The following is a 20435-nucleotide window of genomic DNA, read 5'->3' on the forward strand; positions in this document are numbered from 1 at the left end:
ATCTTTCCCTCTTTTATGACCCCATGTTGTTGGCAGTGTAAACACCAATTAGCGGTTATTTTACAGCTGTCACGTTGTAGGATACGTGACCATATTGTGTAACAGTGATAGTGGTGCTCCTGTGTGACCAGCACTAATTGGCTGGTTGTACTCAGAATCTTATGGTTTCTAAGATACTCAACCTGATTCTGACCTTTACAAATGGTGCCGACTTACATAAATGCCTGGCTGCAGCGATGACCTCACACTACTCTTCTAGCCGGCAACAACAGACTCATTCTCACTCATTTCCTCTTGTATGATCTGTCCACATTATACAGAATAACAGTTACTCTGGGCTTTATAAATATCAGATTGCTTAAAAAAAAAAATTGGGAGAGCTAGTTACATTTTGAGTAGCACCAATTGTCTAGTGTTAATCAGTGGGGATGGCTTGTGAGGAATAAGTTCTTAAGTTTGGGAAGATGAGGTTTTAGTACAGAATGCGGACATTAGGTCGACAGTCATTAGGTTGATGCCACAAGGTCGACATGCTGAAAGGTCCTTAGGTCGACATGGGGGTTTTTCACCGTTTTTTGTGCCGACAGGCGGTATTTCACGCCCTACCATCCACTAGGGCATGGTGGGAGAATAAAACAGTGTGCCGAGCGTAGCGAGCCATGCAAGGGGACGCAGTGCATGTGTCAATGTCAACATCAGGGTCCTGTTGACCTTTTGACTGTTGAACTGACCATGTAGACCTAATGCTTGTGTCGACCTTGTCCCATGTTGACCTTTAAGCATGTCGACTATATGACCCACACCCTCTTTTTCTATGAATCTATTTAATGACAATGTGAAGTTGCAGTATAAAATGTCTATTCAGGAGATTTACATTTTCAGAAATGAAACTCGTCACCTTTGTATAACCCATCCCAGTATTATACTCTTTGTACAGAAATAGAAGCGAATCCGTAGAGTGGAAAACAACATTCAGCCAACAATTGTAAATATCCTGCTTTCTCTGACAGCATTTAACGATCATTATTGGACACAAAATTTTTTTTTTTATATTGTAAAACCTAGTAAACTATGCATTGCCGATGCAGCAGCCCAAACTCCATCCCATGTCTAAAATGAAGTGCCCACTGGTCTTGTAAGAACTGCCTTAGCCCTTTGCGTGCCAATTTAATTTGCCAAGCAAAGGAAAGAAGCTTCCCCTTACTTTAATACTGCGCTACAGCAGAGAGATCTAAAAGGTCCCTTTGTGCTAAAGTGGTCTGTGGTTTAGCTTGTCCACCTAGATTCCATCACAAAACATGGCCACTGTGAGCAGTTTTTGAAAGAATGACACGAGCTGATTGGCTGGTACTTGATCACTCTTCAAGGCTTAGTACATCTGCCCCTGTGTTTTCTCGCTATGTATCTCCAGCAGTGTACTATCTTTTATAGATGATTATACTGAAGGATATGAGTGGTTAAAACAATAGACATGGGGTTCTCAAACTCTTAATGCAGTTGGTTTTCCAGGTCACCCGGCAGGTGCATTCATTACTCATTGTCACATTTTAAAAGATCCACAGGTGGAGCTAATTATTTCACTTGTGATTCTTCTGTGAGAAGACCTGCAAAACATGCATTGTATAGGGTCATGAGGACTGAGTTTGAGAACCTGTGCCATAGACCTTTAAGAACTATTCTAACAGGAGCCTTGCAGGAAAGTCTAAAGTTTTTGGAAATCAGACATTTGCTTTTACACCAAAACCTACAATAGTTGCTGTTGGACACCGCTGTCTTTACGGTGAAACCGTTATTAGAAGTTTCTGGTCCCCACTCTGTGTGCATCTTGTAAAAGGCTTCATCTGAGATGGTCAATAGAAGTGATTTACACTTTGTGTTTTTTCTATTGGACTTTTTTATATTGTATTGCTTTTGGCAAGTCACTCTGCTATTATAATGTGACATTGTAAGGTATTGGCAAACCTAACTTTTTTTTTTTCCCACAGAAAAAGTACACGAAATGGAAAAGGAACATTTAAATAAAGTGCAAACTGCTAATGAAGTTAAGGTATGTGCTCGTACGGGTTGTTTGTTTTATATTGTCATATTAATATTGTCATCGGAATATTTTCTTAAAATACAAATAATATCTTAGTAACTTTCAGTTCCTACATAATGCTATCACACAGTCTTTTAACACCTGTTGTTTTTTTACCAAAAAAGCATTTGTATTAACCAGTAAAGGTCCATCTAGGCATAACTCCATAAGTTAATGGAGTGAAAGGGGTGTTACAGCAAGATGTCTTGCATTATTTTTCCCCTATAGCCAGGCAATGTCACGACCCACCTCCTTGGCTATGTTTAGAACATCATTTAATGTAATGGTTACGGTGGTGTATGTAGAGTTAGGTCCATATATATTTGTACACGACACCGTTAATTTTGGCTTTGTATGCCAACAAAATGAATGTGAAATTTATACAATGGAGATGCAGTTTAAAATCCAGCTTTACATCAGAGGCTTAAACAAATAATAATGTATGAGCTGTTTGGGAATTGAAACCATTTTTTATTCAGTCCCATATTTTCATAGTTTAAGCATCCCATTTATGGCCTGTTTTACTTGCTCCTACCATATATTGCAACAGATTCTTAATGCAATTTTTCCTACTTAGTTGATCAAGAATAAAGGAGTAGCCCAGACAGGTCCATGTAGCAGCTTCTGAGTCAGTTGGCCCAATTACTTTTGGCCCCTCTAAAAAAGAGGAGCTATGTAGTAAGCTCTTGGTTTCTAAACCTATCTTATTTATATGGGAATACCCTTTCATTAAAGCTCATAATCTGCCCATTACAACCACAATCATTATATGGCTCTAACATATTGTAGTAAGTCCCTAAAATAAGGTTCAGTGCCCAAATATATATATGGATCTAACTGTATGTATATAAATGTGTGTATGTATATATTTGTGTCTATAATATAATATAATGGACCTATATATTTTTAACATGCTGTAACCGTAATCTATATAAGTAAATAAGAGTGAAATGCTTTTGTTATGTAGCATGCTGTTGAACAGCAGATTCAGAGTCATCGGGAGACTCACCAGAAGCAGCTGAGCAGCCTGCGGGATGAGGTTGATGCGAAGGAGAAGCTGATCACAGAGCTTCAAGAGTGAGTTAATTAACTGTATTTCCTCCCCTCTGTGTCTGAGATAGTTACGTTGTTTGGCAGCTGATTGCTAAGCTGGGCTGATAAGTCATTCACATCAGTGTAACCTAACCAATCATCTATATATGTCTAGTGTCTGTGTGTCTCCCAAACACTGCCATCTGTTGGCAGCGAGTGAAGCTACATCATTCCCTCACACATGCACAAACACAGGCAATCACAAGGTAGCAGACTAGCTTTCGAAGCTTTTGCTTCAAGCGTGCTTACTACTTCTTTATATGGCATGAGTCCTGTCCATTTGTCTGCTATCAGAATAAAATCTATCCCTTAATTAAACTGTAGACCATTAACTTTGCTGTGTGGTGACACCACATATAGCATAGTTATTCTTACCTGGTTTGTATTAAGTTATTGGCTGGGTAATTACAGTATATAAAGACAATGGAGGGGTGATTTATGTGTTTTTGCTTCTTGCAGCCAAAGTCAGAAGATGATGCTTGAGCAGGAGCGACTGAGAGTAGAACATGAAAAGCTAAAATACGCCGATCAAGAAAAGAGCAAAAAACTGCATGACCTTACGTAAGTACATGATGTGCCAAGGGAAATGATGAGGTTTTGTTTGGGAAATACTGTTGATCCAGCGTGTGCTGAAAACCTCGAATAGAATATAGACTATGCATCTACTCTCAGGAAGAACTGCTATTGGTCTGTACAGTGTAGTGTAAAGGCCCCCATACCACCTGCTGCCGCTCAGCACCCACCCCACTGCTCCTTACCACCCTCTGCCTGCCGCTCAGCACCAGCATGCAGAAAGGTGTGTGCAAGTGGTGGGCTACCTCTGGCACACGAGAGAAACCGATACTTGTGTATCTGTAGGGGCACCTATGTATAAGTTGCCTTGTCAGGCTGTGAGCCATGATAAAGCACAGTTAATAGCCGCAGCTTTCGACTACATCTAGCTGTGTGCATAAGTGAGTAATAGAACTTATACGGTTAATGACCTTCAAACCTGCACCTTTTCCTTTATCTGGTGGCCACCAAAATCCTATTGAAAAGGAGTATTTGTACTAAACCTATGCAAGTGAGTAACCACCACTCACCCACTAAAAAGGTGCCCAGTGGCTGTCTGTATTTCAGATGATGGAGTCAACCATATAATAATGTGGAACTGAATTTCGAGCATAGACTATTTTAGTCTGCACCGCATTGGGAGTGCGCCCATTCACTGAGAAATTAGTTTAGATATTGGATAAATATTTGCACATATTAATTCCATTGTTATTGTCATCTTATTTATTATTATTATTAATTTTTTATATTATATTTTATTTTTATGTATGTGTATTTGATTTAGTGTTTATTAAAAAGGTTTTTAACATATGTTATTGTTTCATATATATACACCAAGCGCCAAATTGTATTGCTTTTTGTCAAGCTGCATCCTGGGAAAAGGGGTTGTTAGTCCCTTTGTAAAAACTGATCTATGGGGTGACGGTTGCACTTACTGTGTGGTACCTCTGGCGCGGACCGGATACGTTTCGGGTTCTAAAAAGCAGCGATATGCTGCTGATGGGTCCGATCCAACAGATTGAACCTGCTGCAGGTTCAATCTGTAGGATCTGACCCAATGCGCATCAGTTTGGGTGAGGTGTCAACACACATGATTTGGGACTTTTTTCTCGGCCCGATCTGTCGGAATCGGGCTTAAACGGCCCAAATCGCATAAGTGTATGGGCCTTAAGCACGGCCTGCATTCAGATTTGTTTTGTGATTGTCACATTCCCAATGTTTTGCAATATTTCTCCAGGGTAATGCAGGATAGAAGAGAACAAGCACGGCAGGATCTGAAGGGCCTGGAAGAGACAGTGGTAAGCATAGCATTGCTGATGTATTGCATTCTTTTACAGCACAATTTTTCCTCTTATTCATTTAAAACCACATTTAATTATAGGCGAAGGAGCTCCAGACCTTGCACAATCTCAGGAAGCTATTTGTTCAAGATTTGACTACTAGAGTTAAAAAGGTAATCCATCTCCGTTTTGTATATCTCAGTCTTTTATCTTTTGACCGTTCCTTCGACTGAGCATGATATGTTTTCTAGAGTGCAGAAATGGACTCTGATGACACTGGGGGCAGTGCGGCTCAGAAGCAGAAGATCAACTTTCTCGAGAATAACCTTGAGCAGCTCACTAAGGTCCATAAGCAGGTGTGTAGAGAGACCTTTACATGTTATCAATTGTTATATCTAAGTTGAAGACCGTACAGAAATGAACATGATGTTTCCTCCGTAGTTGGTACGTGATAATGCAGATCTGCGGTGTGAGCTTCCAAAACTGGAAAAACGACTAAGGGCTACAGCTGAGCGAGTTAAAGCCTTGGAGTCTGCTCTCAAAGAAGCCAAAGAAAACGCATCTCGTGATAGGAAACGCTATCAGCAGGAGGTTGATCGCATTAAAGAAGCTGTGAGATCCAAGAACATGGCTAGGAGGGGACACTCTGCGCAGATTGGTAAATCCATTGTAGATCGCAACGATTTACCTCATTTTGTTTACATAGAATGTTGGCACCACTTTATACGCTGCAACAGCATAAGAATGAGGGCTGGCTTTGGCTGAACACTGTGCAAAGTTGACATTTTTAAATTTCCAGTCATTTTAAAGCTGCTACACCATGAAAGTGGTGGTTGGGTTTATTTCTGAATGATGTCATGAACAGCGGCGCTGCAGAACTCCCCTCTGTTTTAGTGCGCTTGTCTATAGAACAGCCACCAGGTATGAAGTAACACATTTTAATGAAACAACAATGAGTTACTGTTCTTTGCTCGTACAAGCAACGGACACGTCTGATTTCTGGCCAGCCATGTGGGTAGTCTGTGGTGCACAAGTCAGATCATTTTTATTTGTACATTTTCCCTCCATTGCCACTTTTTTTGTTTAGTCTTTGTTATACAGTTTTGTCCAGTTATATTGTTGCGGCATGCATTTCTAGGATCCTGAGGGCGTGCGTTTGGGAAATAGTTGCATGTGCCCATGCATAAGCATTTTATCATCAATATAACTGGACACAACTGTACTGTATAGTTGGTCCAGAATTGTAGTTACAATAAGAGGAATTTGGTACCTACCGGTAATTCCGTTTCTCTGAATCCGCAGGGGACACTGGCGTTCACGCTGGGTAACAGAGGTGGATGGCTGGGAACTGGCACACTGTAACTTTAAACAGCTGGCTCCTCCCCTCTAGTACCCACAATCCCCAGTTAGGAAAATTGGAACGAGAGGAAGGACACCAGGCTTACCATTAAACTGTTCACAACATATATATACAATACATATACATATATACAGACCACAAGAACTGTACACACAAGAGAACATGACCAGCAGGCGACTAGAGTAGGGAGGGAGGCCAGTGTCCCCTGCGGATTCAGAGAAACGGAATTACCGGTAGGTACCAAATTCCTCTTTTCTCTATCATCCGGCAGGGGACACTGGCGTTCACGCTGGGGAGGTTCCAAAGATTCCCCCTTGGGCGGGAGAACTCGGAGGAGCCTGCAAGACCAACCGACCAAAATCCGCCGCTGAAGAGGCGAACGTGTCGAACCTATAAAACTTAATGAAGGTGTGAGAGTTCGACCATGTAGCCGCTCTACATAGTTGAACTGAAGATGCGCCTCGACGCGCCGCCCACGAAGTACCCACCGAACGGGTGGAATGAGCTGTGATAGAGGGAGGCGGCGCCCTACCCTCAGCCAAATAGGCCTGCCTAATAGTGAGCTTGATCCATCGAGCTATAGTCTGCTTAGAGGCCGGCCAACCCCGTTTAAGGGCGTCGTACAAGACAAATAGGCCGTCTGATTTCCTCAATGACGCTGTTCTAGACACATAAACTCGCAAGGCTCGAACCACATCAAGGGAAACCGATTGCGGGTCGGAATCCGTAAAAGCAGGGATGACAATCGGTTGATTCACATGAAATGTAGTAACCACCTTAGGCAGAAAAGATGCTCTTGTACGAAGCTCCGCCCTGTCTGAATGAAAAACAAGAAAAGGCGCCCGACAAGACAGGGCACCCAACTCTGAGACCCTCCTTGCCGAGGCCAGAGCCAATAGCGTAACTGTCTTCCATGTTAAGAATTTTAAGTCTACCTGTTCCAAGGGCTCAAAAGCATCGGACTGTAGAAAACGCAGAACTAAAGGCAAATCCCACGGTGGTGTAGGAGGGACAAAGGGAGGCTGGACTCTGGCCACCCCTTGTAAAAACGTCTTGATTTCTGCCAATGAGGCCAGCTTCTTCTGGAACAGGATGGACAACGAAGAAACTTGCACCTTCAGGGAGGCTAGACGAAGTCCTGAATCTAACCCCGACTGCAGAAATCGAAGTATCCTAGGCAGATGGAAACTCCTGAACGGGTAACCCCGAGCGGAACACCAAGTGGAATATGCACGCCATATCCGGTGATAATGCTTAGCAGACACCGGCTTACGGGCCGCCATCATCGTAGGAATTACCGACGCCGGTATCCCCTTTTTTCTTAAGATGTCTTCTTCAATAGCCACGCCGTTAAACGGAGAGGCTTCAGCGCTGGGTGCAGAAAAGGTCCCTGCAGAAGGAGATCCGGCCTGTCCGGGAGTGTCCAAGGCTGGTCTATGAGCAGCGACTGAATCTCGGCGAACCAAGTGCGTCTGGGCCAGAAGGGGGCAATCAACACGGCTCGGACCCCTTCCCTTCTTATCTTTTTGAGGATCCTTCCTAGAAGCGGAATCGGAGGAAACAGGTAGACGAAGTTGAAGGGCCACCGAACCTCCAGAGCGTCCACTGCCCAAGCTCCCTCGTCCCTTGTTCGTGAGACATAACGAGGAAGTTGATGGTTGTGCCTGGAGGCCATGAGGTCTATCTGAGGCAGACCCCATCTCCTGACTAGCTCCTGAAACACGTCGGGATGCAGAGACCACTCTCCCGGATGGAACTTCTGCCTGCTCAGAAAGTCGGCCTCCCAATTGTCGACTCCCGGAAGGTATACTGCCGACAGAATCACCTCGTGTCTCTCCGCCCAGTCTAGGATCCTTGCGGCCTCCTTCATGGCGCCCCTGCTCTTGGTGCCTCCTTGTCTGTTTAGGTACGCGACAGCCGTCGCGTTGTCTGACTGGACCTTGACCGTCTTGCCCTGAACAATGTCTGGAACAGCCAGTAGAGCATTGTGAATCGCTCTGAGCTCCAGGATGTTTATGGGCAGACTTGTCTCCCACTGATTCCAGAGGCCTTGCAGTCGACGATCCAGGATGACTGCGCCCCAGCCTGTGAGGCTTGCGTCTGTTGTCAGAACTACCCAGTCCCATATGGCGAACCGCCGGCCCTGAGTCAAATTCTGTCTGTGTAGCCACCACAGCAGTGAAGACCTTGCTCGACTGGATAGTTGTACCCTCCGATGTATGAACAGGTGAGAACCTGACCATTGACGAAGCAAGTCCAACTGAAGGGTTCGAGAGTGGAATCTCCCGAACTGAAGCGCCGGAAAGGCTGCCACCATCTTCCCTATCAGCCGAATGCAAAGCAGGATCTGAACTCTCTTGTGGAGTAGAATCTGACGCACCAACAACCGGATGGAAGCAATCTTGTCCTCTGGTAGGAATATTCTCTGTGCTCTGGTATCCAGCAACAGGCCCAGGAATTGTAGGCGTTGGGACGGCACTAACGATGACTTTGGATAGTTCATTATCCACCCATGCTGCGTCAGGAACAGAATTGTCTTGTGAGCATGCTCCTGCAGAAGAGACGGAGATGTTGCCTTTATCAGTAGGTCGTCCAGGTACGGCACAATATTGATGCCCTGAAGCCTCAGACAGGCTAGCAGGACTGACAATAGTTTCGTAAAAACTCGAGGGGCTGAGGACAGCCCGAACGGAAGGGCGCGGAACTGGAAATGTTCCAGACCAACAGCGAACCTGAGAAAAGATTGATGGTGCCTCCATATAGGGACGTGGAGGTACGCATCCTTTATGTCCAAGGAAAGTAAGAACTCCTGAGGCTCCAGAGAGGCTATGACAGAGTGTACTGACTCCATCTTGAAAGGATGGTACTGGACGTACAAATTGAGTGCCTTGAGGTTTAAGATGGGTCTCGCGGATCCATCTGGCTTGGGAACCGTGAATAGATTCGAGTAAAATCCTCTTTCCCTCTCCTCGAACGGCACCGGCATAATCACTCTGGATTTCAGGAGCTTCTCCATAGCCCCCTGCAACTGTATTCTTTTCTCCTGCTCGCGTGGCAGAGCAGTCGTGAAAAATCTTGAAGGTGGGGGACCCGCAAACTGAATCCTGTATCCGTCCGAAATGAGCAGACGGACCCAAGGATCCGACGTGGTGGCAAGCCACTGTTGTCGAAATTCCAAAAGACGGGCCCCAACCTGGGAATCCCCCAGCATGGCTGGAGGATAGTCACGCTGCAGGCTTCTCCTGGGGCTTGGGCAACTGGGCCCTGGCCGCAGGCTGGCCTCTTGTCTTTCCACGGGACTCACGAAAGGAAGAGGACGAACCTCTTCCCCTTCCGCGAAAGGACTGCTGCGGTCGAAAGGAATTGAACGAGGGCCCCGCGTACTGACGTCTCGCCGGAGGAGGGGCAGATGGCAGAAAAGCCGACTTACCTCCCGTGGCCTGGGAGATCCATTTGTCCAACTCAGGGCCGAACAGCATGTCCCCAGTAAAAGGCAAGGCTTCTACCGCCTTCTTCGACTCCATATCCGCTTGCCAGGACCGCAACCACAAGGCTCTTCTGGCGGCGATAGAGTTGGCCGATACCCTGGTAGCAACCGTAGTGATGTCCTTGGATGCGTCTGTAAGAAAATCTGCCGACTCGCGGATATGTTCCGCCAGTACCTTCAGCTCCTGGCGAGGAACGCCCGCATCCAGACCCTGGACTAGCTGGTCAGCCCATTTAGAAATGGCCTTACTTACCCAGGCTGACACCACCGCTGGTCGCAACTGGGTTCCTGCTGCCACATAGATGGCCTTCAGCGTGTTCTCCAGCTTCCTATCTGCAGGGTCCTTTAAGGACGTAGCCCCCGGAACCGGCAGGGTAGTCTTCTTGGACAACCTCGAAACCCACAGGAGGAGGAGTCACCCACTGCGTGAGCGCAGACGGTTGAAACGGGTATAAGGAAAGAAATTTCTTCGGAACCTGGAAACGTTTATCCGGGTTCTGCCATGGTGAATTAAGTTGTTCCTGTTTAGGAAAAGGAAAAACCACCAGCTGCTTAGGACGTACCTCAAAGAGCTCTAAATCCTGGGACACGGGTTCCGGCTCCTCCGGGAAGTTAAGGACCCGCTTGACAGCAACTATAAGCGCCTCCACCCCTGCCGGGGCTTGTTCTGGCTCAGCTGCAGGCTGGACCTGATCATCATCCTGGTCCGGATCCATGTTGTCTGCTAGGAACTCCTGTTCCTCCGCGGAATCATCCGAGTCCTGCAGAAGCAACGGCCGTTTTGGCCGCCTCTGCTGTAGAGAAGGAACAGACATAGAAGACACAAATGAATCCATGGATCTAGTTAGAGAAGAGACCCAGGCTGGCTGAGCCACTCTAGATTCAGCCAGTTCAGAGGAAAGCTGAGACATGGCCCCCACTAATGTGGAAGCCCATGCAGGAGGAGCAACAGGGACCTCAGAAGGACCCTGTGATATACCCCTGCAAGTTTCACAAGTAGTAGCCTTTCCCTCAGCAGAGGACTGTGAAAACTTTACACCACAAACGATGCATATGAAGGCTTTCTGCGCAGCCTTAGTGGATGCCTTGCCAGTCATGTTTTCAAAGCACTTACACACACCTCACACACACAAAAGACAGGATGGGTGTAAGGACCCAGGGACTGTAGGTACCAGAGGGAAGACTAAGCCCCCCTTGATAGCAACCCAAACCTTCCCCCCTACACAAAGCTATAAAGCCACCAGAGGGGATATAAGGGTTAACGTCCCACTGACTTGTACACCTAAGCAGGAGAGAGGTGACAAGCAGAACAATGCCTCAGAATATAGCTAAACACAGCAATATTCCCACATTTGTAAAACTAAGCACTGCCAAGTCCCCCTCACCGCGGCATTACATTTAAAATGGCGCCCGCCGCGTGCGGTACCGCGTCTGAGCAGCCTCACACAGCGATATACCGCTATCTCCCCGCTACGCTGAGCCTCCCAGCCAGCAAGGTTTTAATCCCTCTGCACCTGCTGGGAGACGCGACAGCGGGTTAACACGCGGCGCGCTGTGTGAAGCACAAACAGCCCGCCCCGCTGAAAGGGTACTCACTGTTAGTGACTCTGTCCTGGGGCTCCCGGCGTCACAGGCAGGCAGAAAAGGTGTCTGACGGTCCCTTTGGTGGGGGACCGCAGGAACACAGGTAGGCTGGCAGGCGTCTTTTAGCAGAGACCCTGACAGTCAGTGCTGGTTGAACCAGCGCGCCAAGCTCCCTTACAGGGAACACAAAACCACTCAGAAACTGAGATAACTTCCCTAGCAGGGAATGTCAGAAAAAAATGCCCAAAAGAGATGCAAATACAGGAGAGAACTCCTGCGTGGCCAGCTCCCGAGCACAATTTTTCTAACTGGGGATTGTGGGTACTAGAGGGAAGGAGCCAGCTGTTTAAAGTTACAGTGTGCCAGTTCCCAGCCATCCACCTCTATTACCCAGCGTGAACGCCAGTGTCCCCTGCCGGATGATAGAGAAAGAGGTTTTTCCGTTCTGCATGGTAATTAACGAGAAGGAACGTTTTAGATTTTAACAATTCACTCAGTGTTAAACTTTCCATGGCTTAATCACATGGCCCAGGTATAGTCAGACTTGACACAGTTTGCTGACATATATGCAGGGCTGGATAAAATCTTTCTTCTTCTTTTCTTTCTTTCTTTCTTTTTTCTTTTCTTTATCAGAGCTGCCTGTACCCACTCTGTATAAATCCATAACTCCCCACCCCATACCCTGTATCACCATGTGGCAGGAGTGCAGGCCCTACCTGCACTCCTGCAGCCTCCTCATGGGCAGTGTGTAAACTGGTACTGCAAATGTCAGTTGATGCTGCCAGCAGCAGCTCTCCCAGTATTAGTATAGCCACTGTTGCTGCTGGTGGCAGAGGCTGGAGATTAGCAAAACCCTCCCTGAACAGCAATGCCAGAGCTGGGGTGGAGCAGCAATAGAAGTGAGGGGTGTATGAGTGTCCGTCCCATAACACAGCTCTGGCTGTATGGGCCTTGTACAGATTTCACATATGTCCTCTAATATGGGTATGTAAATAGGAAAGTAGAATGTTGTGACAAACATGATAAAAGAAAGGATGCAGTGCCTAAAAGTCAGAAAAAATAATAAATAATAGAATATACGATTGGATTGACTTTACATCCGTTTTATGTATAAACCATAAATATTACAATTTTAATTACTAGACAGCATGTATATAAAACATTGGGTATATAAAAGAATCACCACACTAAATTTATAAAAATAATTGTTTGGCATGGGCAGCACTGACGGGCACCATCAGTTCCTATATATACACCTGGAATAATTCATAGGGACTGGCTCAAGAAGTAATATAGTTACCATCCACCTCTCAAGTAGGGGCTTGGAATGTCCTGTATGGTCACTGGCACATGTAGGTTCCTTCCCTGAATTACCTAAGTCCTTCGGCGATGAGGGAGGTTACCAGAGTCCTTTATTTGTAATCCGATCACTGGGGATCAAGGAGATGGCATGCAAAAGAGGGGGGGTTCCTTGCTGCACCCAAAAGCTGTGGGGCCCAGGGGAGAGTTCAGTTGTGACAAACATGTACATACCTATGATGTGTTGTGAGATCTAACTTGACATTTGTGACAATCTGTTTAATAATTAATTTGTTTTCTTCCCTTCTATGTAATAGCTAAACCTATCCGTCCTGGTCAGCACCCAGCTGCCTCACCGACACACCCAAATGCAATCCGTGGGGGGACTGTGTTCCCTCAAAATAGTCAGCCAGTAGCTGTTCGTGGCGGAAGTGGTAAACCAGACAAGATGTAAGTTGGGGTTTTTTTTTTTTTTTTTTTTTTTTTTTTTTGCTCCCTAAATATGGAATACTTTTACATTGATTTATTGCTTGTGAATTTTAAATGTTTATTTTGAATAGTATTTTATAATTGGAGTTTATGCTTTCAAAACATATCTAATTTGTAAAGCTTTTTTTTCTTTAATTGGTTTCTCAGAACATTGGAACATAAAGGCAATTAGTCTCTTATCTGTATTGGGGGGGGGGGGGGGGGGGGGAACAGCTGTATCTTGGAGGGTATGCAGGGCACCAGTTTAATAACTGCATCTGATTTATGTGTTACAGGAGCCAAAACACATTACCTATTCAAAAATCAACTATTAGTAAATATATATACAGTAAATATCGGCACTCACCTTTCCTAGTTTTGGGGTGCCCTATGGCTTGTGACCACATTGTTTAAACAGACATTGTAGGGGCTCTGCGCACACTAAATTAACTGAAAATTAATAGTGGAGATTTGGTTCATGAATTGATCAATGCATTTAATCCTGCAGCCCCCTTCACGGGACCCCACTTTTCTGCAGGTCCTAACACTATCGCTGAAAATGGCTACAGTACACATAGCTATCGCATCAATGCTTGATTCTAGGCAAATATATATATATATATATATATATATATATATATATATATATATTCTCTTTCTGTATATCTCAGGTAATTATAAATGCTGTTAAGGACACATGTTGACCACCCTATACAGGTGAATGTGAGATGTACTGCTATATCACATGGCCGTACATCACATCATGCAGTGTGTACAGCTGTGCGATATCTCTACATCCTGATGCGTATCCAACCTAAGAGGTAGAGAATAACCACTTTTAGTAGTCTAAATCATCTAAATGATGTAAGCACCTGATATAACTGATCCCATTCAGCCTATCACATGCATTTTGACTATGAAAGTTTATGTATTAGATCTTCTAAAGCAGCAGTTCTCAAACTGTGGGTCCCGACCCTCTCAGTATGGTGTCACTACTCCATGTTGCTGACCATCAGGCTGATGACTTTTCTAACCTCAGTCAGTGATTCAAAAAGTCTGAATAATCTGTTGAATTGTCTGTTATTTCAGACTCCTCCCATCATTTCTCCAAAGTGCTGCCATGTATGTGCTGACAATAACTTGCTGGGATCCTGTAATTATTTTTAATGTAAGATGGGGTCCCAGAGCAAAGTAGTTTGAGGACCCCTGATCTAAAGTAGCTAAATCCATTAGTTGTGCAAAGCAATCAGTCACTTCTAGCAATCATTTATCAATTACATGCTAAACCTGTCCTCCAGAAGGTTTTATAGTAACAAAAGCATCATAGAAGAATGGGGGCTGATTCTTAATTGGGAGCACAGTAAAATAAAAACAAGTGACGCCTTGGAAATCCCATGCTAGGCTCCAGGTGGGGCAGATGTAAAATATGCAGAGATTTATAATTAAAATAGGAATGTCCTAGCTCAGATGTAATCTACAGTGGAAGCCTAACTGTGTCCAGCAATATGTTAGCTACATTCAGAGTAGTCTCCAGTATCAATCTTACAGCGCAGTGGTTTGTCCAGGAACACAGCTACTTGCATTTTTTGCCTTGCTCCCACTGTAATTGCATGCTCCTTTTAAAGATCTTTAAATGGAAAAGGTGCTCTTTCCTAACATCATATAAGGCACAGCAAAGGTTTAAATTATTTTGGTGTAATCCTTGTCAGCAGCTTAGTGTATACTGTGTGATATATTTATTTTATTCCTGTGTTTCAGCTGCTGAAGTATCATTGAAGTACCACTCAGAATGAGACGAGTCAAGTGGTGGTCGTTATTGGGATTATTCACTTAATTTTCGGGGATTGTAGGATTGTTTTTCAAATTGTAATTTATATCTGGCCTGTACAGCTCTTCATTATGCCCTTCAATTTTTTTTTTTTTTTTTATTTTGGCGATTTCTTATTTGCGCAAAACTTAGACTTCACTTCTGATGTATTTGCATATGAAATGTAATTTAAGATCTAGCTCCATCTATTGCACAGTTTGTTATCCATGTCTTAAATTTAGTCTGCTCTGTGCCAAGTTTGAATGTACGCTACTGGTCAAGTAGAACCTAGTTACACCTATGTAAATCTTTTGTTTTGGTGACATGGAACAAACTTTAACAGTTTTAATACACTTCCAGGTTAATCTTTGGAAATGCGGTAAGACTACTGCTTCATTATACCAGAGCAGAAAATTGCTCCCTGAAGTGACTTCATTTAACGTCAATGCTAAGCAACAACACTGTAGTTTGTACAGTGTCTAGCTAATAAAGTGTGCTTTATAATACCTGCCACTGACCTGGAGTCTTTCTTACCAAACAGAAAACTTCAGTACGGATGAGGCTACTCTATTATATCTGCTACTGAGTGGCTATCTGTTTAAATAATGTATAGTAACACAATACAGGAGCAAAACTTTTATATATGATATGGGATCTCTGTTCAGAAACAACGAGACTGTCCTGTTCACAAGCACTAATGTATCACAAGTCTACTGCTGTGAAAACATTCTGCTTCATTCTGTTAATAAATGTGTATGGCATCGTCATTGCCTATTTAATCATTTTACTGTAATACTGAGCTTGCACTGGCTGTAGCATAGTTTGTGTGTTTTCTTTCTTTTTGTTTGTTTCCAGTTGTCATTATTATACCACTTTTAAATGTCCGTTCAAGTAAAGATTATACATTCCTTGAAAAGATGGTTTAATGGAATGCTATATTTCTATGCACTGGAAAGCAGTGTGTGTCTGTTGAAAATCTTCCCGCCTTTTCCATAATTCACAAGTGAGACCTTAGAATTATTCAGCAAGTAAACATGAACTGGCTTCCATTATATATTGAGGCACTTTGCCAGTATGCATTGGCTTTGCTGTTTAAAATGTAATTCGTTTTACACTCTACCTCCTAAATGATTAGGCATTCTCCTGCATTTATTATTTAAATAATCCTGTATACTTTGATTTGTGATGGATTTTCTATTCATGTACATTTTTTTTTTTTTTTTAAATGCACAAAACTCTAAAGTATATACTAAAACTTAGAACTGAAACGTTCCTGTAACCACTCGCTCTTGCTAAAGTTTGCCCATTGCTTACATATTGTGGGCCATAGCCATATTTATGGGCATGTACCTCAATGATTGCCAGTGAATTGGTCGACTGCCGTCTCTTGAATGTTAGCTCAACCCACAATATGGCCGCCTCAGCCGTGTGATGGCACTGGGTACACTTTAAATGGGGCTTATTTAGATTGCGATAATGACCTTTAATTGTGGTGCACACATGAAAGACAACAGGAGTCAGTCTCCAACTTGTAATGTAAGCCTTAGATGGCCCCTTTTATTTAAGTAATTGCATGAACTAGTCTCTATTGCAGTAAATTCATTTAAATAAAACGTATTAGCCTGCATCTGCTTTCAATGCGCTTCTAAGTGTTTTAGAATGGTTGCCTCAGTCAAGTATTTGGCGTTCCACCAGTTATTTGCTAAATTATAGTAGGATGCCTCTTATTCACATGATACACTCCATAGCTGCATTTTACTACATAACTGTAGCTTGAGCCACAAGGATGACACAGTAAACACTTTAGTGGCAATGCTGACCTGCTGTGTAACACACTTAACACTAATCCCTTTATTAGTTTTTTTTTTTTTTTATATTGGCCTCTGTCCAGCTGCTTGTCTCAGACAGAGAACAAAATGATGACTTAGCTATAAAGTATACATACAGGAGCAGAACTTAAACTAATAGCCTGAAAATGAGCATCTGTCAATGTAATAGGAGCAAGTGCCTCAGTGGCGGTTGTCCCCGGTTCCAAGTGCATTGATGCGCTGTGTTGCTACAGTGTGTAGGGCGGCAGGTGCACTCTAATGCAGGGACCTTCCAGTGCACATCACACTAACAGGAAGCAGAATATTTTCCTTTGTGCCTCTGTTGCTGTCTTCTACATTTGTATGTTCAATATTTAAACAAAACGTCATGATATCAGGATTACTTTTTTGCTCTGTCATGACACTGAATGGTTGAAATAAACATCCTTAAACTTACATGATGGAATAACATAATTTGTTTTTATTTCCCCCCTGCAACAAGCATTAATTGAGAACTGCTTTTAGTCTTTGTTAGAATATCATTTTTTTGGAAAACTTTTTCTACATGAAAACCTCTAGTTTGTCTTTTTATTTTCATGTATTTTCCTGGCACATTTTGAATGGGATTGGTAAAACAGTACATCCGATATGTTAAAATCTATTTATTCATAGCGATCAACTAAATTATTTGCATTATTTAAAAACTATTGACTATTACTGCACATCGTCTGTCACTAATGCGGTATACCAGTAAGAAGTGTCAGCGGATGAATTCCAATACATTTATACACCTCAACATTGGGACGGTTAAAATGCCATTCAAGTCAAACTTTCTGCATGCTGTAAATGTATTTGTGTTTAAAATAAAAAAAAATCAAATCAAGCATATTTGTGTTCTGTATAATTAGTTATGACTTTCTAGTTTCATTAAGTTTCTTACATAGCACAGCATATTCTATTGTAAAATATCAAACTGTAGTTTCATACAGACCTAGAGGTAGGAAGGCCCTGCTCTCAAGCTTACAATTTACAGGTGCTACTTATTGCATAATGGATAATTGGTTGTATGATATGGTCTCCCAGCAATGTTGGCCAAGGGTCCGGATGGTGTGAAAGTGAAGAAATCCTCACATCGTTTGTCTATATGTGAACTTTATAGAGGGGATGTAATTAAATTGAGATGGTAATGTGGTCGTTTCTATAATCTGATCATGATGATTAACCTCATGGCGGCATTAACAATGGATTGTATTGGTGAGGGTCTGTTTTTGGGAAGACCAAAAGATTATTGCAATAATCAATGCAGGATATGTTCACGGCACAATAATCCTAATGCAACATATTATGCATGGCTAAGAATGCTCCACATGGCTAGTAACAAACAAACCATGTTAGCAAGAGTGATATATTGATAGTTTCTTAGCCAAATGAAAAAAACACACATAATTCGTCCCAATAGAAAAGTACAAAAGTTACAATTAAATCAAATAACATAATAAATCTTGATCGCTCCCTCCTCCCACCTATGATTACACTATATTTGGGGTGTCAAACTCAACCATCCGCAGAAGACACCAGTAAGTATTACATAGGGAGTTTCATATTCAGATTGCTGTTGAGCGAGTCTCAATAAAACCTTACCACGTTTTAAAAAGATTTCTGGTTTTGGCCTTCTTTTCCTGCACTACCTTTATACATGCCATATGAAAAAGCGAAAATCTACTTTTCAAAGGTGATTAATGTAGGAGGTCCAGTTATATCCAAACCTGCAACAAAGACTTTTGGACAACTGTGCTGACTTCTAGTAACCTGCCTCCTTTTGAAATTTGAAGCCATCTTCATAGAAAGCTAGGTACTTGTGTAGTTTCACTGCGCCACTTACGTAGTCAGTGTAGTGTCCCTGTCGGCATCAGTGTTGTGTTTCCGCAGCCAATGTAGTCCGCTTGTGTTTGCGACTGTGTGCATGTCCGTGGCGAACCGGAGCTTAGGCAGTTAGCATAGTCAGTCAGCGTTCCGCAGTTAGTGTAGTTAGCGTTGTGTCACTGCGAGCAGCGTGGTCAATCAGTGTACTGTCACCGCGAGCTGAAGTGACTGTGACAAAGTTTTTAGCACACAAGCTCCTTATTACATTTTGTGGGTTATGGCTGCCGAACCATTGACCATTTTTAACCTGCCACAGACCGAGGCGGAGTCGGTTTTATTTTTCTATTTTTTCAGCAGCATCACTTACTAGCAGAGACTGTAAAATCCATTTGACAGTTAACACGTGTGCTCGCCACACTTCCGGCTCGTTTTCCACGTCTCCTCACGGCGCTTTGGGCTCAGTGGCACGCTGCGCTCGCCACACTTTATAAAATCAACTCCACACTGATAGTAGGGGTATGAACATGTCAGGAGGACGTGTACCGTGTCCCCTCGCGGCGCTCCTCACGCTTCAGGCTGATGTGGACAGTGGGGGTTTGAAATGGAGGCATTTGCCAGTATGTAATGTGGAGCACTGGCAAATGCGTCCTTTATTGTGCATGGGACGCACAAAAATGTGTCCTTTTATTGTTCATGAGATGCATTTGTGCCCGCACACCCCTTTGTGCAAGAGACGCACGCACAACCAAACCCCTAACCGTTTCCCTGAAGCGGACACGGGCAGTGGTGACGTACCCTGCCGCACAAATTACTGAGACGCTTGCGTAGGAGACGCTTGTGCGGCCCGGAGTTTGATAGGCCAGGAGGGAAGTCTGGATTGCCAAAAATGAGCGTGGGAAGCGAAATTCCATGACTGAATAAAGCATGATGTTTTCATTTCTGCCAGCATTTAATAGCAGGTTCTAGTGTAGGATGAGAAATGTGGGGTAGTAAGGGAGAATGGAGAGGGAGAGTTTAGTGGCATGACTTAAAATATGTATTGATTGTTTAGTGGCAGGAACTGTGGACATCTTAACTATTCGGGAGGTATGTACAGTGTGATAACTTAAGAGGTGGGGATGCAGTAGGCTTCTGGATTAAAGTGTATTGAGAGATATTGGCTTTACGGGTTCCTCAAACAAAACGTCAAATCAAGCCCTATAGTGTCTTAAAGTAATACATTGGTATCAAAATAAGGAGAGTTTGCAGAAAGTACAAAACCTTGGGCAAAATAACTGCGGATAATACTTACCGATAATTCCGTTTTCGTACTTGTATACGATCACAGCTCCCATCGCATGCCATATGTAGTGGCATGCGATGCGATTTTACTGGGTTTTTAACGAATTTGTGAAAAAAATCGCATGGCATGCGATTTGGTTCACAAATGCATCCAAATGCTTTTAAATTAGTACTAAACATGTTAAATGCACCCCAAATTTCATATTTCACACTGTACCACCCCCACTATCAACGCCAACCCGAAGCGTGGCGAGGGGCGGCGGTACGCGTCCTACGACCTTTTCATACCCCCACTATCTACGTCGGCGTGTAGTTGAGAATAGAAAGTGTGGCGAGCCCGAAGCGTGGCGAGGGGACACGGATACCTGTGAAGGTGTCCGCGTCCCCTCGCTGCGCTCGCCACGCTTTGGGCTCGGTGGCTCGCTGCGCTCACCACACTTTCTATTCTCAACTCCACGCCAACGTGGATAGTGGGGG

General features: G+C 43.7%; 1 protein-coding gene across 1 annotated transcript in view; it reads left to right on the forward strand.

The window, feature by feature from the left end:
• The window catches only part of KIF5B (kinesin family member 5B), a 58575-nt gene extending 40878 nt beyond the window's left edge, over positions 1–17697 (forward strand). The window contains exons 18-26 of the mRNA XM_083188871.1: positions 1986–2047; positions 3045–3154; positions 3629–3730; positions 4959–5019; positions 5103–5174; positions 5253–5357; positions 5443–5659; positions 13049–13181; positions 14958–17697. Coding sequence (XP_083044997.1) covers positions 1986–2047; positions 3045–3154; positions 3629–3730; positions 4959–5019; positions 5103–5174; positions 5253–5357; positions 5443–5659; positions 13049–13181; positions 14958–14964 — 869 coding nt within the window. The 3' untranslated portion in view covers positions 14965–17697. The remainder of the gene's footprint in view (positions 1–1985; positions 2048–3044; positions 3155–3628; positions 3731–4958; positions 5020–5102; positions 5175–5252; positions 5358–5442; positions 5660–13048; positions 13182–14957) is intronic.
• The last annotated feature ends 2738 nt before the right edge of the window (positions 17698–20435 follow it).

This window comes from Crinia signifera, chromosome 5 (assembly GCF_055691185.1).
Source record: "Crinia signifera chromosome 5, ASM5569118v1, whole genome shotgun sequence".
NCBI classification, from domain to species: Eukaryota; Metazoa; Chordata; class Amphibia; order Anura; family Myobatrachidae; genus Crinia; species Crinia signifera.